General features: G+C 34.7%; 3 protein-coding genes across 5 annotated transcripts; 2 read left to right on the top strand and 1 right to left on the bottom strand.

The window, feature by feature from the left end:
• Positions 1-659: 659 nt before the first annotated feature.
• Positions 660-5813, bottom strand: LOC136820008 (keratin-associated protein 10-2-like). 3 transcript variants are annotated; one of them, XM_067076242.1, is made up of 7 exons: positions 5705-5813; positions 5415-5492; positions 4006-4083; positions 3460-3618; positions 2689-2763; positions 2381-2446; positions 660-2178 (listed from the first exon to the last, which is right to left on the bottom strand). In XM_067076242.1, the coding sequence occupies exons 2-7, from the start codon at positions 5485-5487 to the stop codon at positions 1244-1246; spliced, it is 1386 nt and encodes a 461-aa protein (XP_066932343.1). In that variant the 5' UTR covers positions 5488-5492; positions 5705-5813; the 3' UTR covers positions 660-1243. The 3 variants fall into 3 exon arrangements, with proteins under 3 accessions (XP_066932343.1, XP_066932344.1, XP_066932345.1); XM_067076243.1 differs by lacking the exon at positions 2689-2763; XM_067076244.1 differs by lacking the exons at positions 2381-2446; positions 2689-2763.
• An 8425-nt stretch (positions 5814-14238) lies between these two features.
• Positions 14239-15460, top strand: LOC136820088 (elongator complex protein 4-like). Its single transcript, XM_067076325.1, has one exon. The coding sequence runs from the start codon at positions 14247-14249 to the stop codon at positions 15393-15395; it is 1149 nt and encodes a 382-aa protein (XP_066932426.1). The 5' UTR covers positions 14239-14246; the 3' UTR covers positions 15396-15460.
• A 165-nt stretch (positions 15461-15625) lies between these two features.
• Positions 15626-23884, top strand: LOC136820087 (5'-AMP-activated protein kinase subunit gamma-1-like). The gene is made up of 14 exons (XM_067076324.1): positions 15626-15719; positions 15966-16241; positions 16716-16782; positions 17170-17273; positions 17510-17543; positions 17835-17882; positions 18052-18110; positions 18465-18510; positions 18634-18688; positions 18950-19076; positions 19799-19879; positions 20147-20269; positions 20639-20785; positions 21886-23884. Exons 1-14 carry the CDS (start codon positions 15663-15665, stop codon positions 22000-22002), a joined length of 1341 nt encoding a protein of 446 aa, XP_066932425.1. The 5' UTR covers positions 15626-15662; the 3' UTR covers positions 22003-23884.
• Positions 23885-24396: the final 512 nt, after the last annotated feature.

Here is a 24396-nt window from a genome sequence, read left to right as displayed (position 1 = left end):
AGTTTTTTATAAAGTTCACTAGTTTCCTATTCTACTTCTAGAAGATACCCCTGTCTCTCAGTGACCCGGTGGAGTTTCGCCCTCAGTGGGAATGAAAATTGCAATCCAAATCCCAATGGGTGGGGATAGAAAATCTATTGTTTCCATCTGCAATCGGTGCAATAACATATTGGCACTTTTGGCTGATTTACCATTTTTCGAAAATTGAAGTTCGAGCGAGAATGTCAATTTCAGGCCTTCAACTTGATTTCAACGATTATTTTGATGGGAGGGATTTATTGATTTCTAGGCTATATTTCAAGCCCGACTGGACCATTTTTGAGGGGGCCTTTTGAACTTTTGGATCTTCAGATCCTAAGGTCCTCCTAAGTCTAGCGTTAAAACTCTACACTTCCAACATACTATAAAGCACTTGCAAATCGATTGTGGTTTCAAAACACCCCGGTGGATTTCCTTTTTGTGCCAAGTATTTCGTCACCGATCGTGGAAGAGTCCATGGAAATGGTTTTGGGGTGCAATTTTCATTTTCATTTCCATTCAATTTCCCATTGGGATACAAATGATAAGGTAATTTCTCAGTGGGGTTGAAATTTTGGATCATTTTTCAACGGGGAAAATCATTTGGGTGGAAGCTTTACCGGGTCTGTGAAACGTGCGTGTTAGTAGAAACTTTTAAAAAGTTGTTTAGATATATTTTAATTCTTTCACAAAAAAATAAATAATAGTTCCATTTATACTGAGACGGAAAAATCGTCTGAGACGAGAAGTTTGTAAAATGTGATCTGTGGAGGAGATCCTATTTATTGAAACCTGAATGGAAAGTACACTCCTCCATAATGCTCATTTTCTAAATTGCTCGTCGCATACAAATTAATCGTCTCAGTATAAATAGAACTAATATATAGTTTTTATTAAATATACAAAAAAATAACTATAATAATTCATTTGGAAAGCCTACTACCTACTTTTTGTTTTGTCAAAAAGAAAGACACGTGACAAATTAACAGATCAACACGACAGTATTATGGCAAAATCTACTGGTAAATTTGAAAACTTCAGTTTTAAGAATCTACAAAAGTGTTTTTCAATCTAACAGATTCGGAAGAATTTGGAGAGTCTGAAATAAAAAATCCTATCAAATCGTCTTTACAAAGATGTTATTCATTGACAGTCCATGATCGTATTTTACCAAGTAGAGATTTATCTACTAAGTCATCTCATTAGAATAACTATTGGTGAAGATCTATTTTCCAGCTGGTCCTGGCCCACAGCACATTCTTGGACATTGTGCAGCACATTGTTGTTGGCAAAGAGATGGACATCCAGATTGCATTTGCATTGGCATTGGAGCTGGCATCATCATTGGAGCAGGCATCATCATTGGTTGTTGCATACCAGCACCACAGCATGATTGCTGTTGACATTGTGCACTGCATTGTTGTGCACAGGATGGTGCGCAACCTGCTGGCATTGGTGGTGGAGCCATCATTGGTGGAGTTTGTGGACAGCATTGACGTGGGCATGATGGTGCACAGCTTTGTTGGCAAGCTGGGTTACATCCAGCCGGCATTTGTGGAGGCATCATCATCATTTGTGGAGGTTGCATCATTCCTGGTTGTGGACAGCAAGATGTTGGACAGCCAACTTGGCAAGATCCAGGTTGGCATTGTTGTGGACAAGCTTGTGCAGCTGGCAATTGGAAGATTTGTGGAGGTAAAACTTGGACTTTGAATTGCATTGCTGGTTGTTGGACACATCCAGGGTTACAGCTTGGTGGTGGCATGCAACTTGGTGGCATACAGGCTTGTGGCATACAGCTTGGTGGAGCACATCCTTGTGGCATACATCCTGGTTGACAAGAAGCTTGTTGAGCCATTTGCATAGGCATCATAGCTTGCTGTTGTGGGACGCATCCAGGATTACAGCTGGCTGGTGGTTGACAACCTGGTGGTGAGCATGGTGGAGGTGGCATACATCCTGGTGGGGCACATCCTTGTGGCATACATCCTGGTTGGCACGAAGGCATCATTCCAGGCATCATCATTGGCATAGGCATCATCATGGGTTGTTGTGGCATTGGCATACCAGACATACAACAGCTTGGTGAACATCCAGATTGGGCACAATCTTGTGGACATGGTTGTGGACATTTCAAAGCACGTTGTGGTGGTGGTCGGACTAAAAATTAAACGAGACAAATAAATTGGTATAGTAAAGCTTTATAAAACAATTCTATTATCTTGAAAAACAGGGATAAGACATCTACCAAGAGAAAAAGAAATTGACCAAACATCTGTCACCTAGTTTTAGATCAATATTAATCCCAGTGGATCTTAGTAATGTTAATAAGGTACCAATGTATACAGTGAGCAACACATACCATCTTGTTTTTTGTTTGGGTTAACGATTGCTTTGTGCATGTCTATTTCAGCTCTGGCTAATTTGCCTACAAAATCAAAGAAAAATGGAATGTCATTTTTCGTCTGTTTTGTTTTTCAATAATCGAGTTCAAAAATGGAAAGTTTTGAAAGAATTTAAAGTCCGATGGCCAGTTTTTGTTCCAAAGTGTAGTATATGTATGAACATTCATTTTTACGTACATTTATAAACGTTATGTACATTGAATGGCCGTTTGTTTTAGTTAAATCATTTTAAGAAATGTGTATGTGATGTGTATGTGTTGCTCACCCAGACTATCATGAATGGCTTGGCGTAAATTACTTGCTGCTGCAATGGCTTCGGGGTTTTTACTTATATCAAGACCTAAGTGGATAAAAAGTAGAAAGGAAACTCTTAATAATCTATACTTCTGAAGCTAAAGTTGTTTTTCTGATTCCTCGTAACTTTAGCTCGATTAATGGCTCCATCTTTATGAGCAAATTTTGTCTTGTATTAATATGGTAAGCTAAGAAGTTCTCATACACCCCTGTGTCACAGACCCGGTGGGGCCCCAACTCACTGTTTAAGAAATATACTCTATAATTTCAGCCCCACTGGGAAATTGACTTTAATTTCATTCCCATTCGAAATTCAATGTCATAAATTGCACTCCAAAACCATCCCCACTGGATATTTTAAGCTTGCAACAATAGAATTTCAATCCCCATTGGGACGTCGATAAATCTTTACCCCCATTGTGGGAAAAAAATCCCACCGGGACTGTGACACAGGGGTGTTCTCATAAACTTCCTTTCATACTATCATTTTCAACTAATTTTCAACCTTGTAATCTTTTTGGCTTACATAGTTAGAAAAATCTAAGAAAGTCTTATCATGTTGAAGCTCTAAAATTAAGTGGTTGTAGGAGATTCGCAAAGACTGAAATACAGGAATGGATTACTCTTCGATTCTATTGAACAATATCGATTGAAGTTTACTTTACTACACTTCATTTATCCTTCATCAAGAGGTTAAATCGAGCTCTTTAACTCTTATCTATACTCTTTATATAATATCTACCTTGGTTGTTTGAAGGCATTGGAGGAGGGAGGATAACTGGAGATCTGGCAGAAGCAGCAGATCCATTATCTTCATTGATACTGGCATCTTCATCAGCTTCTTCAGCTGGTCCATCCTCATCATCATCTTCTTCGCTCACTTTGGCTGCGTGCACTTCCGCTAAAATGGTCAAAAAAGGGTATTCTATTTTTATGAAGCATTAGGAAGTTTATTAATGACGTTTTGGTATAGTGGTTATTACCTTTAGTTGCTGCACGGGCAACCCTGGTTCAATTCCCACTCGGTACGGTTCACTTGGCAAGTACCCGAACCTTCTCCCGGGTAAATAAAACACAGTAGGCTTTCTGGTCCGGAGTTTGTAAATTAAGTTGGATTAAAAGGTAAACAAATCATGTTGAGATTTGAACTGGAAGTGATTAAAGTTGCCCTTCACTTAAGCATGTAATTTAAATTGAAGACATCAAAAGGTAAGACGTAAGACGAAAATCCAGGCGATTTCCATTACAAACAAAACTTGATTTATTGCAATAAAAAACAAATTTATACCTTTCTTTCCAGGCCCTTTGTCTGCTTTCTCAGATTTGGTGACATGTGAAGCGTGTTGGTGTGATTTCGAATGTGAGGCTGAAAGAAGATACAATTCGTTGAAAGAGTAAATCAAATCAAATGATAAGTAAAGAATTAGAGGGGTCACGTTTATCCTTGAGCATTTTAAAGGTATTCCCCATTGACTTCCAAGCCTCGAAGGGCTAGACTCGAGACTCCTAGATGGGAAATGAAGCCACTTATTTCCCTTCCAGAACGCCTGCGCGTGGTTTTTACACAAACACCAGATTGAAAGTAAAATCTATCGCTAGATTTCAAAAAATACAATTCGTCGACAGATACAATTCGTCACCATCATTTCGGCGCGTTCTATGTGCGTTCTGGATGGGAAGTAATAAGTGGCTTCACCTTTTCTTGCCTGGGAAAGGTTAGGGTAGAGATTCTTTTCTAGCCCTTCGGGCTTCAAACTCAATCCCCTTTACGAAAAAAATGGTAGTATAGAAATAAAACTCGACGGAAAAAGTTACCACTATTGTTCAGTTTTCTCATGGAATAGACAAAGTAAAGTTTAGCTCCGAAAATCGGACAGTCTGTACATTTTGATACATTGCTTTTAAATTCCTACTGTATGTCTTGAATTCATCCACTCAGAATTATTTATCCACCGAGATAATACTTTTATAGTTATATTTTTTCGTTCAAGAGCAATACTTCTTGAGATTTCAATTCCTAGATTTCATAATAACCATGATTGATTGAGTATCGGTAAGACCAGACAGGAAAGCAATATTTGAAACTCAAAATAAAATACAAAACTTGCAACGCTTTTTGTCGAGACAGGGTATGTCGTGGAATAGAAATTATGATTGACAGTTTGACCACGTGACCAGTAGGGTCACGTGGATATATAAATAGCGCGGCATTTGTAAATTATGATTAGTACGAAACTAGATAGAGAAGAAGAAACATCTAAAAGAAACATACAGTCCTCCCACTTATTTCATTTCGGACATTTGGTCCAAACGAACCGGATCCATTTATTTCGTTTCGGACAGGGTATCTATTAATCTTTTCATGGATTGTTGAACAATTTCACACCCCCTTATCATAGACCCGGTAGGATAGAAACGAACTCAAACTCAATGGGGATTGATGTTCCCATGTTTCTATGGCTGGGAGTTTCAATTCTTTTGTTTTTAAGTCAGAAAATTCAGTGGTGGTGAAATAACATAATATTTTGCAGTGAGGGTTAGTTTATTTGATTATTTTCATTGGGGACAAAGATTGGAGGATCATTTTCCACCGGGGACGATATTTTGGCCAATTTTTCCGGTGGAAAGGGGTCTCAGTGGGCCAGAGAGAAGGGGGTGTAATTTTGTAATGATAATGAAGCTCAAAATGTAACATACCTTTCAAAGCTCTGCTTTCGATGCTTGCAGTGAAGATGCATAGAGCCACCAATAAAATGGTTAGTCGCCACATATTTGCTAAAAAATAAAAATTTAAAACTCGATCTTTTGCCTAACATGATTCCGCATAACGATAGCTTTAAAACTCAAACGCCATTAAAATTTCAAGTCCAAAAAGCAACCAAATAATGTTAATTATGCACTAGAACCCACAAATCCATCTTTTGATTATTATTTTTATAATGCTTATTTGGATACTTTATATAGAATTCAAAAAAAGTGAAACTTACCAAAATATTTCAAATGCGACTAATAAAAAATCCTAAATTAAAAAAAAAATACTAAAATTTGATAGTAAATTCTTTTTTTCCGACGCTAAAAAAATCACTAATTGTATTTAATTTAATCTTTTGAGTTTTTTCCTATTAACATTATACAGAAAGTTAACAGGTGTCCATTGTTCAAAATTAATGAACCATAATTGTTTTCTATTCAGTATATTAGAGGTTGATAACTGTTTTATAACACTTTCGGTATATTGTTTGGTTCGTTTCGAATTCTTCGAATTTAAAAACATTCCATTCGAAGCTGATAATATAAAACGCGACTTGCACACCGGGCTTTGTTTGATTGCGGCTAAAAGCTTTGCCCAATAAACAAACAAAATTCTTCAATTTTCATCCACAATCATGTTCGAAATCGATTGAAAATTAAGCTTATTTCCTCGTTTTTCGAAATTTGAAGTTCGGGCGAGAAAATCGATTTTTGGCCATCTCTCAAAATTTAATCGGATATTTCAATTTGGCTCGGGTTTATAGACAATATAATATGGATATTATGAGCCTTATTGGACCATTTTTAGTTAAAACTCTGATTGCTGACCTGACGGAAACTTTAAATTTTTACAAATCTTGCGTTTTTCCCCGATTTCCCGATGTTTCCGATTTGAACGGAATGGGAAAAAGGGTTTGAAGCCATGACTTTGATTTTATGTTTCACTTTCCCTTTTGGACATAAATCAAAAAATCAATAACTCCATGGGATTAAGGCGGGTTCGTTGAGGTCAAAATCCTTGCAACGTTACAAATCATTTTCAGAAGCTCGTTTTGGGCTCAAACGAAGCGTATTACTAATTAGAATAAGATTCAGTCTAGGCAGATGTTTTTTCATTTTGAAATTTTGCGTAATTCGCAAAAATCCTCAATTTTGCGCTATTTTGATGACGTCATAAAAATTGAAATTCCAATAACTTTTGATAGAATCATCAAAATAATTTCAAACTTTCACCGAAGATGAATTTCAATGCAAATTTTCAAAAGATTTCAAAAAATTTTCAAAATCTTGATGACGTCAGCATTTTTTAAGGATTTTAGTTTTTTGGCTGAAAAGTCATGACGTCATCAAATTTTATTAAAATTTTTTTCTAATCCTAAAAACATTAATAATATGCATCTTTGGTCAAAATTTGAAATTATTTTGATAATTCTATCAAAAGTTATTGGGATTTCAATTTTCATGACGTCATCAAAATAGCGCAAAATTGAGGATTTTTGCGAATTACGCAAAATTTCAAAATGAAAAAACATCTGCCTAGACTGAATCTTATTCTAATTAGTAATACGCTTCGTTTGAGCCCAAAACGAGCTTCTGAAAATGATTTGTAACGTTGCAAGCATTTTGACCCCGCCTTAATCCCCTTGAGAAACTTCGAAGGGTCGGAAAATAAGAAAATGTCAACTTTTCACCCAAGCAAAGGCGTGGTTACATTACATTTACATTAATTTATTTCTAAATTTTTGAAATTTTTTAATCAAGTCTTTATGATTAAAAAATTCACCCTCTTATAAAGAAAATAAAGACGTATAAATCCTTGAAAAAGAAATTATTTATTGCGATTCTTTACCATTTTTTTGGTAAAAAGTTCAAAGTTTTTTTTCACTTCTCTCCAGATCAAAGCCACCGACATGACATGATAGACAGGAGACCCGCCGTGTTTTTTTTATAGTTCTATGTGCACAAGACGGGTTCGAGCTGCGAGTCCAATATTATTAATTTTTTACAGTTGAAAAAGCGCAGGACTCACTCACTAAATAAAAATGAGTGAACAATAAAAAATCGCGCTTTTTTCTATAGAAGTTTGAGCATAGAAACTAAAACAAACTTTCATTGGATAATTCATCAACTGTCATTTTGAGGAGCGAAATTCAAATTGGCAGCCCAAACCATGCTATTCATTTCGCCATCAGTTTATCAAAGAAAGAAATCATAGCATGGTTTCCCAGGCTACCGACATGATAGTTCTGTACATTTTTTTCGATGAATGGATTTTCTAGCGTTTGGAATTTTTAAAACGTAATATGAGATAGGGGTGAAAGATAGGATAAGTTCTAAATAAGATCTAAATATTCTTTGGTCACGTAGACGAAGTTCAGCAAATATTTTGTTGTAGGCACTTATTTCGTTCCTCAACTTTAACCACTAGGCGTACCCGCAGCAAGACCTTTTAACTCGACTTTTCTTTTTCGAATATTTTCTCTCAAATTTCCGTTTCAAAAGAATTAGCACGATACGTGCTGCTGCCTTCCTCCTTCCACTCATGTCGTTTGTTGAGTGAGAAAATGAGTTGAGAAAAAACTATTGCAGATTTGATACAACATACAAAAATTTCAAAAAAGACTTTATAAAGAAAATAGTTAATTTCTTTAATGTATTTTTGATTAAAAATTTCAAAAATTTTAGGGGGGGGTCACTTTGCAATTTTTAGAACCCCATTTTAATTTATGAAATTTTTCTGAAAAAGTGCCAAAACCTTCATTTTCCTTTCCTAAGGGGTTTGAAAATCACCATATTTACTCCCCATTTTATGAATTTTCTCCCACAGTACCACTCCTCCTCTACAATTAAGCACCGAGTAGTATATGACGCGGAGCGCTATTATATAGCTTTTCCCCGCGCATGCCCGAAACACTCGCGGGAAATGATTTTAAGCACGTAGCTTGAATGAGAATAGTAGACTACAGGAACAACATGCCACAGGTCATGCCACAGACTATTAAAGATGGTAGCAATTTGCAGGCAAAAATCAATTTGCAAAAAAGTTGGTCTTTGGTCTTGTCTTTTCCCGGGGGGGGTACTACCCTTGTCGACCGACGGGGGTGCTCCGCTGACGTTCGAAAAATGGACCCTACGTGGGACTCGAAATTTGCGAAAAAAGTGACCCTGAATGGGACTGAAATTCCAAAATTTTTTACTTTTTCCCCAAATTTTCCAAAAATAGGCACCCTACGGGGGACTGATTTTTCTATTTTGGTGTTTTTACGACCCTACCTGGGACTCGTGGAGGTCAAAAAAGGTACCCTGACCAGCGGAGCATCCCCGTAACCCATTTTGCCCTAGTACCCCCCCCGGGTGTCTTTTCTTTTGGAACACCTGAACCTTTGAACACTGCACAACTATATGTTTATAGATAGTACCTATATTCATTAATGGGTTTTTCTTTGAGATATTGGTAAATATACAGTTGACTAACAGTCTGACAGTTGACAGTAGCGAAAAGCTGCGCCCGCCTGAGGACTAAGTTTGTAATGAGTAGGGGATATTTAATACATAATAGTGCAGGGTATTTTCCATTCTTTTGATGAGTAGATAAAACCCCTTATTTAGGGGAATGCATTGAATAGAATGTCCGTCCTATGAATAATCTTTTGCAATATTTTAATACTACGCTGTCTAGTTAATATTTTTAAGAAGACTGTCCCAATGTTTTTTCAAATTGTCTCCGTTTTTCAAGCTGTCACATTTTCAAAAACTGTTGCAATACTTTTCAAGTTGTCGCAATAATTTTCAGACTGTCGCTTTTGCAGAAACTGGCAGGATATTTTTCAAACTGTCATGTTTCCAAAAGCAAAAATTCAAAGTATGAAAAAACACCCGTGGGGCCGGGGTGTAGCCTGGGAATCCATGCTATGATTTCATCTTTGATAAACTGATGGCGAAATGTACAGCATGTTACGGGCTGAGATCCTAATAACGGTTAACGGTTGAAAACATAGCCAATCAAATTTTGTTATTCTTTTACTGGTCACACTTTCTTAGAGAAAGGTGAGGAAAGCGCTAAATTCGAATTTCCCACTGTAAAAAATGCGAGTCCAAGATTGGACTCACAGCTCGAACCCGTCTTGTGTATATAGGTACATCAAATTATAAAAAAACACACGATGGGTCTCCTGTCTAGTGGGGATGTGGCTGTGGGGTGGTATATACTTGTGATGACGTAATGATGAGAAATCAAGTGAGTGGGAATCACTGTCATAAAGGCTCACGTGCACCACATTTTACTATCTAGGACCAGGGGGGGGGGTTGGTAGTAAAATCTCAGACATAATGACGTTTACTACCACCGTAGTTACTACGGTGGTGGTGTGACAAAAAATCCAAAAAAAATTTTACTACCCAGGGTAGTTAAATACTAAAATGGTTGGTATCTATGTGTTAAATTTTGAAATATCTTTACTACCTGAGTAGTTAAATAAACGGGTAAAATTAGCAAATTTTAGCTATTTTTGTATATAATTCTTTTATTTTTTTGGATGACTTTTCTGAAAAAATCTGAAAATTTTTATAATTTGAAATAATTTTCTGTTGAAAGTTGTTTAATTCTAAAGGCAAATCATTAGATTTTGCACTAAGTGAAAAATGTGTCACAGAAATATACATTTTTTAGCTTTTTTTGTAAAATATATAAGTCCGAAAAGCAACCAAAAATAGGTGGTCTCCATACTTTTACTACCAGGGTAGTAACTGAGATTTTACTATCGACCCCCCCCCTGTCTAGACAAAATCAACAAAATAGGGCCATTGAGGATGAAAGTTCCTCCAGCATCTATCTTAATCACACATACAGCAAAACATCATTGGATAAGCGGGGTAAAGGAAACTGAAACTTGATACAATGAGGCTTTAACAGCAAAGAGCATTCCGTAAGGAAAATACGACAGTGTTGAAAATGACGGGAAAATGCAACAGCTTCTGGAAACGCTGTAGTTTGACAAATATTGTGACAGTTTTTGCCCCTCTTTTGTAGAATCTCCTAAAAAGTAATAAAATTTGATTCCCACCCCTTTTTTTACACTCAATGCATGAAAGTAGTGTTCGTCAAAACTATCAACAAAATAACTATACAATGAAAAAAAAGATTGGAGCGTTTTCAGTTTTCATACAGTAGTACATCATTTTAATTTCTTAACTATATCATGAATTCCATGTGTGACTAACGGACATTTCCACTGTTTAGCAGGCTAGAAGTCAAGCTTGAAAATAGGAATAAAGCTTCTTTTGGTGTGGTAACTATCAATGGGGGTCAAAGTTTCAAGAACCATATAAAACTTTTTCTCTTGACTTTCACTTGGTCAGAAATTGTAATTAATAGGCCCGTGACTAACGGACACAAAAATTAACATCTAAAATGGGACACTTTTACAAATAGCTGTAAAGTGCTGTTCCTAAAGCTACAGTTTGGGTTTTTTGCTTAAATTCACTAGAGGAAAGGTTGAATTTTATGTTTCAAAATTAATTTTGAAAAAAAATTGTCAAAGTAAGAAAATATGACAAAAATTGGGCAAAAAATGCTGTGACTAACGGACATTTAAAAATGTGACAGGCCATATTTTAAAAAGGCAGGGCATCGTCAGTTGATGGCAAAAAGGGCACTTTTTCTGGTGTTTTTCCACTAAAATGGCTGTTTTAACAAAATTTTTAGTGATTTCAGGAAGGGCAGCGTCCGATAGCCGGACGCTAAAAGGGCATGAAAAATGGCCTGCGTGACTAACGGACAAAACGGTTTTTTAATGATTCTGACGAGGCAATCCAACCATTCCTATATTTGGTGCTTTAGGGGTGAAATGTTATATCAATAAAATTTGAAAATTTTGAAATATAAAGATCTGTTGAATTTTTTTGGGTGTTTTTTGCACTGCATTGTTTCTTTGTTGAATCAGGACAAAGACAGACAAATTGGGTAAGGGTATTTTATTTATTTACTTTGGAAAAGGATTATTCTCCCTATTATGACAACTAGTCCGTTAGTCACGAAAATGTAAAATGCACACACAAAGAAAGGATTGACTATTTAACATATATCTATGGGTAAAATGGGTAAATATAGTCAAAATAGCTTTGATAAGAACAAAATACATGGTTTTTTAAGCGAGTGCTGTCTATTATATTCTCCGAACTCTGAATTTTAAATCTATTTCGTGACTAACGGACAATCGCAATGTTTACTAACAGAAAACAACTTTTAGTGAAAAAATACTTCATTTTTGGTAAGTTTAGCCTTAATTTGTTTGCAATAAGGTGTTAGAAACCAACCATTTTGAAAAAGTGATCTTATGAAAATTTCATCTCAGGTAGAATGAGTTTCGTGACTAACGGACACTTTTTGATGAGCCTCTTGTGAGCTACCCACTCAACCTTTAGGGCTAAAATTTTGCACTTATTTTATGGTCATAGTACTTCTGTTTTTAAGACAAAAATAAAAGAAACATGCAGCTTCCCTTGGCTTTCATTGGAACTTTTCTTCTTATCAGTGTGACTAACGGACAGTCGGGTAGGCATGCATAACAGCCAGAAAAATACAAATAGGAGTTAAGCAAAGCAGATTTTGATTATTCATATGTTTTCTATAATGGTTGTCAGTACTCTATCACAGATTTATGTACTGATACAATCATATTTCAACCCTGTGAATCCAGGTCGGCATTCGGCAATGCCGACCTGAAAACCGCTTTTATTTGCCGACGTAATTTACACTCTAGGTCGGCGTGCTGACAAAAGAAATGTTTTGGGTCGGCAAAGCCGACCTAAAGAGGAAAAATATTATTTGTTAGGTTAATCTAATTGTGTTATCATTTTGTCTGAATTCACAGGGCTGTATTTGGATAAAAAAAGTTTCTGGCAAAGTTCTTGGTTTTTTCAAGCAATTTTGTATTTTTTTGTATTAAAGGCTTCACCCCAGCACAGAAGCGTGAAAAATGGACTTTGAAGAAAGATTTTCTGGATTCTCACACTTCAACATATTTATATTCAAGAGAAAATGAAAACTTATGTTATTATGCCAATTGGGCTAGGTTGTGGGGTACCTCTTTTTGCCTAAACTTTTGAAATCTGAAACCTGTTTAATGTGAGAAGGGCCATTCGCGAAAGTTTATGCTCGCAAAAAATTCTTGACAAAATAGAAAATCTGTAAAACTTCAAAATTTGAATTAAGTGTTACTTTTATGGCACTTTTTAGCCTGCTAAAAGACTAATAAGTCAAAGAACAAAATTTTCAAGCCAATCCAAGAAGTATTTGTCCCTCTAAGCCATTTTTTCATGTGAAAATTCTCAATTTTACGTCTTGATTCTTTTCTGTTAAATTTGCGAAAGTAAATGTCGTGAATTTCGCAATTTTTCATCCTCGCAAAAGTTTCTGTTCGCGAAAGTTTTTACGCCTAAAGTAGTCCAGAAGCTGGAGCTCAACTACTTTTTACCTTTACTAATTCTGATGGAGAAAAAGTAGAACATTTATTTAGGTTTCTGATTGTTTTTCGACAACAGCTATATATAGGTAGTATTTAATTTTGAAAGATTTTTACTGTAGAGGTAAAATATTGATCAGGTCAACGAGTTGAATGTGTTAAGGATACATAATTGATTAAATTTTATATGCAAAAATTATCAGGTTTAAATTCTTTATTGTTTAAAATACATCTAATAGTTTTGATAGTTTAGTTCCTATTGATTGCAGCTCCATCATTCAAATCAGAAAGCAAAGAAAGTATAAGATTTTCTGATCTGTATGATCTGAAATGTGGTCCAGTATTGAGGGTTGTTTTGAAAGGTGGTGCCGTACCATGGGTTACCCCAATGGTGCACGTTACGGTCTACCCCGATTTATCATTCCACAGCATGATAACTTACTATCTTTGTAGATAAGCTGACTGTTCAAGCTTTAAATACTCCCCAATAGCAATAAAAATGTTTCCAGAATAAAATTTTGCTGAAAAAACAACATTTTCTTGCTTTGTATACCATACGTGGAAGAATCTAATGTAGCGCTGTTGTTTCACGAAAAATCTTTGCGCTGGCTTTTAAATTTTACAGACCAGAAAACATATTGTTTATGTTATTTCCTGATATTTTCCGATTCGGGTTAAGACAGTCTACTATTTTTTTGCATCAAAAGACTTAGTCAGAAAGTCTGCCGTATACTATCTTCGCTTTCTGATTTGACTGATGGCGCTGCGATAGGTCTCTATTTTTTCCACCATCAGATTATCAAAGGCAAAAAATAGTTGAGCTCCAGACCCTGGACTACAAAAGACTACACAGGCTAGTGAATTCCATTATTTTGAAATTATTGTAGTTAATTACTGTGGCGAAATGCTGTCTGCACTAAAATTCAATATCATGATTTTATCCCCATGGAAATTGATGAATGAAATAGGCAGAATAGTGAGAATTAACCCATTTCATAAAGGGAAGGTGGTATTATTTGCGTATTATTTTCCAGTCTGCTCAGTAAATCTTTTTCAGGGCAGACCATAAGGTACACCATTACACCAGTACACCTCTACAAAACCTAGTCCCCACCCTCAGGAAAAACATTTCACCCGTTATTTAGAGTTTTTCATCTTTTCTTTTTCCCCCTCTTTTGCAAAAATTTTCCAATTTTCCAATTGGAAAAGTCTACCTGCACATATTTAACATCTTTTTCTGTTTAAAAAGGTCTGAAAAAATTGTCCCAAATTGTTTTTTACTTCAGCTTTAAGTTAGCTAATATTTTCTTTCTCTATGAAAAACTTCAGAGATAAAAAAATGACTTCTAGCTTTGTTAAAAAGCAAACAACAAGGGGAAGGCCTAATTTACCACTTGGTACTAAACCCTCTGTTGGAAATAATCAATTATTAGTTAGCTCTGGTATACCATCATTGGATATGCTGATTGGTGGTGGTATTGCTATTGGTACTTTGGTGATGATTGAGGAAGATTTACATCGTACATACAGCAATGTTATGCACAAGCTCTTTTTAGCAGAGGGAATCAAATGTAAACATAGTATTTTTGTTGCAAATGAAGAAACATCTATGGATGAATTTATAAAGGATATCCCAAGTTGTATTGATGACGTACAGAAGACTGCACATGTTGAAGAGATGAAATCAACGAATACAGCAAATGATGACGAATTGAAAATAGCATGGCGTTACAAGAATCAACCAACTACTCCAAAAGTTGTATCCACACAATTTGGACATTATTTTGATCTATCAGAACCAGTTCCAGAAGTAAAACTTAAAGAAGTTGATTATACATGCTATCAGGAAGATGAAACCGAAGTTGGAAAGAATGGTTATTATCAAGGTCTGCTAAAACAAATTACAGCAAAAATCAAAAACCAGAATCTATTCACTAAAGATTCTAAAATTATTCCTCCTATTTTAAGGATAGATTTGTCAGCAATTGGCTCTCCAAATTGGAACATAAAGCTCTTGAATAAAGATGGTTTTGATTCTTCTCTGGTTTGGTTCTTGCTTGCCCTCAAAGCCTTACTTCGAAGCTCTTTTGCTTGTGCCATGGTGTCAATACCCAGTCACTTATTTCAAAGCGAAAAACTTTTAGGACGTTTACGACACTGTTGTGATATTGTGATTGATATTGAATCACTACCTGTGATTGAAAAGCATCCGCTATCTAAGGAATATCATGGAACAATGGAAATCAAAAGAATGTCAAGTTTGAACTGTATTAATGGACAGAATATTGATACTTCTGATCTTGCATTTAAATTAAAGAAGAAAAGGTTTCTTATTGAGAAATTCCATCTACCGCCTGATATGGGTGAAGCTCCTAGTGCGCCAAAACCTGATAATGCGCCAAAGAAGTCATCTACTCCTCTCTGTGGGCAAATGACTCCTGTCAATAATGTACTAGATTTTTAAAACTGATATTTTTGTAACCTTTTTTTTTTGAAAAGTTTTATAATCAATCATGGAGAAATTATTAAAAAAAAAGAAAAAAAGTGTTGAAGATTCATTGGTGATCTGGATCCGCACAGGAATTTTATAACATTCCTAACATTTTTCTTGACAACAACACTACATTTTTGAGGGGTTTTAATTGTTTTAAGCCTATCAATGTTCATTACTCTGTTTATTCATTATCTTTTCAGTGACAAACTATAATATCACAGAGATAAGAAACAAATTATGTCAACACCTGATGTTATGGAAAGTAGAGATGATTCAATGACTGATTTATCAAAGGTAAATCTTTTTGGTCTTAACCCAATCAGCTTGAAGTCCGAAGAACATTTTTCTACTCAATCATTCAGCTGTCCTTTGTTTACTGTATAATAGTCTGTTATCAGTTACTACTTATTACATTCATGTAGTGCGATTTTGACACTGTTTTCACCTAATTATTTTTATAATTTTACGATCTGTATTTTTGTTTAACTTTTCAGCTTTTCAATGCAGTATTAATTTTATTTTCATTAACTTCTGCTCTAGGTGCCAGAAACAGCAGATGAATTTGCCCATCCTCCTCCTATCAAACAAAATCCACCAGATGAACAAAAGCTACCACAATACGACGGTCAAGATGCTCGCATGTATTCTTTCAGCTCTGACGACAACTTGCATCAGCAAGGGGAAAGTCCATCAAAGTTACCAAAAAATATGACACCTCTTAATCTGCATTCTTACTCGGTGTCACCAGATAATAAATATATTGACACTAGAAGTTTTGATTCACAAAGTGGAGATGAGCTGACTCCACGTCCAAAGGTATTTTTGATTGTTTGAATTCTCAAGACCGATCTGAGAAACCTTTTTTATGGTTATTAATCGTTACTTCTATCAAGATAAAATTTATATGTTTGAGGTCTTTCAAACTTTCAGTTTGAAGCCATATTTTGACATCAGTAATAGATGATGTGGATAACCCTTTTTTTGTGGATAATGCTTTGTATTTTCGAATAGACTTCATTATTATTTTTTACCTACTGTAATCAGAAATTTGGAATTCAATTTTGCAAACAGGAGCTGAGTTTTCCAGTGGACGCCCAGTTTTAGTGTTTGAATATTATTGTTTATTGTTGTTTGATGTTACATGAAGCAAAGCTGTTTTAAAAATGACACTTTTAACCTTAACATCTTATTCATACCTTCTCTCTGCTGTTGACTTTACTAAAAATAGTTGAAAAAAGCTTAGGAATGAGATAGCAAAATATTTCCTTCAATATAATGATCATTTTCTAGTACTCACCGATACCGAACAAAGACAACATCTTGGAGATCAAATGTGATGACGATGATGAAATAAATGGTGAATGATTTGTATTTCTTCTGTTTATATTTTCTTTACACCTGTGTGGCATATATACCTAAAATACCGTATTACTTCGAATAAACGCCTGAGGGCGTTTATTAATTTTTTTGTATTTTATAAGGGGCGTTTATTTGTGGGGGCGTTATACGGTATAATATAGCAATAATTATAGAAATTATTTATTTTGATAGTATAGAATTAGCATGAAATAATCTGTAGAAATCTTAAGCATTTAACACTATGTAATAACGTAATAGTCAAAATGCATTACCTGTGCATGTTTGCAAATCTTCTTGATCTCTTGAAGGAAGACCAGTTGTGTTTTCCTTCCTGTGCTTGTTATTATATTTCGATGATTATTAATCCTTTCAATTTTCCTTTCAGATGATAAGAATGCATATAGTTATGCAACTTTTCTAAAGAAACACAGCTGCTATGACATCATTCCCAACAGTTCGAAAATTGTCGTTTTTGATACTCGTTTAAAGGTACAGAATTATTTTAAAAATTTTCTTCACAATATCAATTTTACCTAAATAAAGTTTTGAAGTAACTCTGGTGTTATCATTTGTGCCTAGCGGTGCGGTGGGGAAACATTATACATTATTTTTATATAATGTTTTGTAGTATCGGTTCGGAGCTCAAAGGATTATAACAATAAAGTTAAATTAGTTTTGTTCTTGAAAGATTTTAAATGTGTAGTTTACATTTATATTTTTTATAGGTCAAAAAAGCTTTCTTCGCACTCGTACATAATTGTAAGTTTGTTTTTTTACAAACAAGCTGCACGTGGGAAGTGTTTGTCTGGGGTTTTCAACAAGAAACATATCAAAAATTGTCCTTGTAAATGAGCTAATGCCCATTTTGAGCGTGTACAGTCATTATGGCTACCATGTGGAAACAACTCAAGTCAATTAGTCTTCAATGATGGTGAAACGGTTTCGTTTCAATTGCAAAAAAGAGTTGCACAGTTAATTAAATCGAATAATGAAATTTGACTTTACACATTTTGAGAAGTATTAAACATAAGTTAATCCTGTTTTCTTCAGCTATACGATCAGCACCATTATGGGACAGTAACGAACAAGACTTTGTTGGTAAATTTCAACACTTTTAAGATAATTGTTTCTGGTTGTTTCTTCAATTTTATATGTCTCAGGAACAAAAATATTGACACTGATTAAAACCTTCATGGCTCAAAAAAGGAAGTTACAGAAAGCATGAATGACCTTTAAGCATTTTTTCATTTCTTTTTTTATGTTGCAGGAATGTTGACCATTACAGACTTTATCAATATATTAATTCGATACTATAAATCACCACTGGTAAGCAGACATACTATACTAAACTATAAGGGTCAAATAAGAGCCAACAACAATGGGCTGTCCATACAAGGGGGGATGGGTGAACGTTTTCAATTCAAAAATAAAATCTTCGAAATGAGTAGATAACCCTTGGAAAAATTATTTTCATACCTTTAAAGTGTGACGGTGGACGAATCTTTTACCCCCTGGAAAAATAAAAATCACTCTTTTAGACCCCCTGGAAAATGTTCGCCCATCTCCGAAATATAAAATGGAATGGCCCAATGTATGTTGTGTTAGAACTAAATTATGCACAAATGGATTATTCATTCTGTTGTTATTTGACTGTGTTTATCTGGACTTTGATTATCACAGGAGAAAATGTGGGAATTAGAAGAACACCAAATCGAGACTTGGAGGAGTAAGTAATTATTTGTATGTTAAAGTAAAAATGAAAATTATTATAAAATGTGAGAAATATGTCAAACGGTGTCCTCAAATTCTTCATTTGGAAGTTTAATACTCTCTCTCCTCTTTGCTTTAGACCTTTTCAAAAAAAACATCCACTCAACATTATTAAGGATATCACCGACTGAAAGGTAAGTGCAAATAATCGAATGCTGTTTCTAAATGGAAGAAAGATAGCGTTTATTTTTATTCTTCTAAGCTTAGCTTTATGATGCGCTTGAATGAATCGTCCTAGTGTAGAATCCTATAGCCTAAAGTTTTACTTTTAAGTTTCTGATTTTTGACAGAAAATTACGGTTGAATCTTTGTATTTCGGTCTTGGCGAGTAATGATAGTTTTATTCCCTGTTTCAGCTCAATTTAGAAATTTTTAGATTTGTTTTCTTCTTTCAGCCTATTTACTGGTGTACAGACACTGATGAAAAACAAAATTCATCGTTTACCAGTCATCGATGAAGAAACTGGCAACGCTATGTACATATTGACACACAAGAAGATACTTGCATATGTTTATCAACATGTAAGAAGAGAATATATTCATGATATGTGCCATTGCAATGTCTTCTAACATTACATCGTGGACCCAACAGCTGATTGGTACATCCATGGAAGACATTGCAATGGTGCATATCATGAATTAAAATCTATCAATCCTAACGGTTCAGAGGGTTTGAGTTTTATACCAGAGTTGAATGACCTCAAATATCTGTACCTTTGTTTGCCAATGCAAAGACTTCAGATATTTAACTTCATTCATCACTGATAAGCTGCAAAACAGATCCTCATACAGACATTTGATATGAAACACTAGATAGACATACTCTGTCTTTCTCATGCAAAACCATACGCCATTTTTGCTGAGTAGACCACAGCTCGGCACTGGCAATTTGTTTAATATGAACGAACAAACAACTCAAATGGTGGAAAACGAGGAGACAAGAGGATTGTCTTGATCGATCAACTTGCCGGCACAGAACTGTAGTCTATTTATTAAAGATGGCGCATTATTTAGCTCCAGTCAGGAACGAAGTGGCTCATTTAGTGTTTTATTTAAGGTTTCTGTTGACCCTCTGCAATACATCTAGAATTAATTGACAATACTATTGACAAAAAATGTTCACGTTCGATACAAGACAAGGGGAAAACAGCGGGAATATTTTTGCCTTGCTTCTAAGCGAGGGTCTAATTAAATTAGATTTATCAAAATTTCATACCATGACCATTCTACCTTTTGTTTCTTAGTTGGACGATCTTGTAATGCCAGACTTTCTTGGCAAAACTATCGAAGAAATTGGTATAGGAACCTATGGAGACATTGCAACGGTACCCTTTGTTTTAATTTGTTTTGTATCCAGCAAATCATTGTGTTTTATTTCTTACCAAGAGTATTCAGACACAAAACGGTTCAATTTTCAAGGTTTTGTTGATTATTAGTAAAACATTTAAAAAAAATCATATTTAATTACAAAAACTTTTTTCCCAGCATAAGGTATTGAGGTACTGAAAGCGACTGAGTTGTCGCCGAATATTATGGTAATTTTGATTTACATTTTAACTGTGATTTTAACATGCTTTGTTTCTTACTATTAGATAAGTCCAACAGCAAAACTGATCGAAGCATTGAACATGTTTCACGAAAGGAAAGTGTCAGCACTGCCAGTTGTCGGAGAAGATCGAAAATGTGTTGATATCTATTCAAGGTTTGATGTCATGGTATGTCTCTCTCCAAAGATTTCTCCAAATTGTTCTTCAGATAGTTTATTGTAGTACGTAGGTGTTACATCAGGTTCCACTCCGCTCAGAATTACACCTACCTCTAACTTTAGCTGCTGTATTTCTCTAAATGTTCTTCTATCTGCTCAATAGTATGTATATTTTCGCTTTGATATAATATTTCATAATATTTCAATAAATGACTACATCTTACTATACTAAATGAGTTTATGAAAAATGTGTGTAACGCAAGATGGTAGCTGTTTCGACGACGGGAACCGTCTAGTGACCACTAAAAAGTTTTTGTTTATTGAATATATTTTTAGTCACGTCTCTAGGTTCTAATATCTTGATATTTCTTACCTTTAGAACTTGGCAGCCGAAAGGACGTACAATAATTTGGACATAACCGTATCAGAAGCACTGTCTTACCGTCAAGTCAGGGTGGAAGGTATTCACAAATGTTATCCACATGAAACGTTCTACGCAATCATTGATCGCATCGCAAATGCTAAGGTATATTGTAATATCTCTCCCTACATATTTAATTGACCAATACAGCTATCAACCACTGACCTTTAATACCATGGACCAAGTTTCTCAAACTCGGCCAAGCCAAATTTTGGATTGGAGTTTTCTTTTGAAAAGTGGTACCATAGTGGTAGCACTTCTCCTCAATAGCGGTGTAAATGCATCGAGAGCGTTAAAACTACTTTTCCTCTGATACTTTAATGATATAGCTCCTTTACACTTTGTGTGGTTTGTATAAAAGTCATTTTACGGTTGAAATCAATCATGTGTAGAATCATGACTGTCTGTATCCAATAACGACTACTTCGCATCGGTTGGGAAAAAGTTTTGGAGCAATAGGAAGAGGTTTATTGATTCTGATAAACCATGAAGTTACAGCCTCTATAGTATTCCAATCCTCCTTCAAATATTATTCAATAGGAGGATTCAAAGAATTCTGTATCAAAAATGAATTTTCTAGCACTAAAGAATACACCGTTTAGGAGTCTCGCTATCTTCACGGTACTCCATTGCAGAGACCGGTAAAAATGGTAGGTAAAAATGCACACTTTAGTACTGTGAAAGGTTAGAGGAATGTAAACATTGTGAATTTTTTTCTCTCCTTTAAAGAGAATGATTTAGATATTTGAACATGATATCAATGATAATTTTATAAGTCTCTCCTGAAAATTTCACAAAAATTCATCAAGATGAAAGAAAGTTATGATTAAAAGGAGTTCTTTACATACCGTTTTTCTGCTATGTTTCCTTATGAGAACCAGATGTTTACCTACCGTTTTTTTACGGAGGAGAGTGAATTTTCCGTGGTCGCTAAAATCAAAACAATAGAAAATTGGATTGACGCGTGCGCAGTCGACACTCCTAAACGGTGTATTAAAAGTTTTTTTCTTCTTCTTCATTTTTCATCTTCAAAACTTTATGACTTATTATTCTATTATGCTCTTTATAATCATTTTATCTGTATATGATTTGTTACATTTGAAGCAATAGGAATAAAAATAAAAATTAGTGCACACTGAAAGCGGATGGACTTTAATCTTCTACATAAAACTTTAATTTGATTCACTGTCGTATTGATTTTTTAGGTACATCGTTTAATTGTGGAAGACAGTGATCATTGCATCAAGGGTATTGTATCATTATCAGACATTCTCAGGTTCTTGGTGGACCCTCCTAAAATGGCAGAAAGTTCTGTTTCTTGATGTCTACTCTAAGATTCTGTGTTGTTGCTGCTACATGAGATTGGTTTTGATTAATTTGACGTCCTCTCAATTTGATTGGATGGTGGATTTGCTGGTGGATTGGCTTTATCGAGGATTAATTGAGAATATGACCCGAATCGAATCATCAGACTTGAATGGGATCATCATCCGACACGAAACGATATCCAATTATTTGATTGTCTTCAATACATGAGGCAACCGGCAATTGGAGGAGAAAATACGCATCATTACGGCTCACTCCACAACCTGCACCTTGTTTTTATACCATTCGTTAACCCACACTACGTCTACGCCGTTTAGATTGTAGAGATTGATTTAGAGATTTAGAATAATTAGAAAAAACATTATATAAACAGTATCCATGTTAAGAAATCAGCAATTTTTACAAGTTTTATTCAGTTCGATTTTAATAATCTAATTTATTGCTCTTTGCTCAAATGATTATAAGGAATTACAATACCTACACACGTACTGCTGGCTACGATTGACCATTTTATGCTTTTTAGAAAACGTTCGAATGATTTTTTTTTTGAAATTTTTTGAATATATTTCAATATTCTTTAAGTGGATAAGAAGAAGGAACTTTTAGAAAGTTGCCAATCCATTTTCTAGATATATAATAACATATTAATAGTCATTGCTATTTATTTTTATACCGGGTGTGCCACAAATAAGTTACCCTCTTTGATTTGATATTGTAGGCATTTGACTTGATATTTTTCAAAGATTATTTCGGAATCATTCAGAAGAAAGCCTAACTTAAAATTTGGTGTATTACTTCTAATTTTAATTCATTAGTTCAAAAGTTATGTTCAAAAACCTAAAATATCAATTAAAAAAATGACAGAAAAAGGCGAAAAACGAGAGTATTTTAAATTGGTTGTAATAAAAAGAGGCACAAAACGATTTTATGCATCAGAAAATGTATTTCCATTATGTAAAAAGCACTTATTTACAAGATTATGCATCTCTGTAAATACATTCCATCATCTGTGAATCGAGATGAGCTGCAACAGTTCAAACGAAGCATTTTTCTCAAAACTTTCACCTTCTCCACCTTTCTCAACGATGTCACACAGCAGAAAAACTTCTGGAAACTCATAGGAAGATGTTGAAAATTTTGTGGGGCTTGAAGCATTCGGCATCTTGTTTATGCCCAAGGGAAAACAGAAGTAAAAAAAGACAATAGAGATAAAGAAAACATAAAGAGTGTTACAAGGCAAGACATTGTACTTTAATGTTTTGGTAAAAGAGAAGTCGTTTCTCTCATAAATTGATACCCTTGTTTTTAGTCTTTTTTGACATTTTTTAAAATTGACATTTTAGGATTTTGAACATAACTTTTGAACCAATGAAGTAAAATTAAAGAATAATACACCAAATTTTAAGTTAGGCTTTCCTCTGAATGATTCTGACAAACAATCTTTGAAAAATCTTTCTGCTACTGCCTGCAATATCAAATCAAAGAAAGTAACTTATTTGTGGCACACCCGGTAGTTAATTTAGTGATAGAAATCTTATCAAGGCATCGCTCAATCAAGGATCGGGTCTGGTCACTTACTTCTTGCTATTGTGGACACTTAAAAAGGAATAAGAAGTCGGAGTCTTATTGTATCTTAGACCAAATCATGATTTGTATGAAAAAATTATTTCACTACACTCATCTGACTATGTATCGATAGTCGACAGTACTCCTTGATTAGTCTCATACTGTCTATAGTAGATTTTAGTTTGTAGGTTTGTATTATTTATTATTTCTATAAAAAAAAACATCACGACCATTTATCCATTCATTTTCTCACTGAAATCTTTTTTTTACTTTCTTTGGGAATTGAAAGAGATTTTTTATCCAGTCTTTTTTTGTCATGATTTCTCCATGGTCCTTAATGCTGGTATAGTCAGTAGTTCGTGATTAATTCTGCTTTAAAGGACACCATTTAATCTATATCTTGCTTACACAGCATTTTTGAACAAAAGTAAAACAACTTTCTTCCCTTCCTTCCTCGCCTTCCCATCACTTAAAATTTTGAGAAATTCTTTTTGCCCCTCTTTTCCATATCATAACAAGAGGAGAGGATTCAACCAGCTTACCAATTTTACATCCTGATCCAAAAAACTTTTTCCATTTATTCTGATCACATACAGTTCCTCGTGAGATGGTCAATCAACTTTTCGGGGTTACTGTATTATAGTGGCCATACAGCTTTTATAAGAGTTACCAAAATCGGAATGTGCCTTATGATTCTTTAATCAATTTTATTCTTATCTGACATAACCAAGCTAAAACCACTGATAGATAGGCCTTTTCATAAATAGTGCAGCGACTGCCTCGTTTTGAAACAATTACCTAGGTGATTTTATAAATATGCTAAA

This window comes from Clytia hemisphaerica, unplaced genomic scaffold (assembly GCF_902728285.1).
Source record: "Clytia hemisphaerica strain Z4C2 unplaced genomic scaffold, Clytia hemisphaerica genome assembly, whole genome shotgun sequence".
Taxonomy (NCBI): Eukaryota; Metazoa; Cnidaria; class Hydrozoa; order Leptothecata; family Clytiidae; genus Clytia; species Clytia hemisphaerica.
The sequence above is the reverse complement of the archived record's forward strand: the minus strand, read 5'-3'. Positions and strand labels throughout refer to the sequence as shown.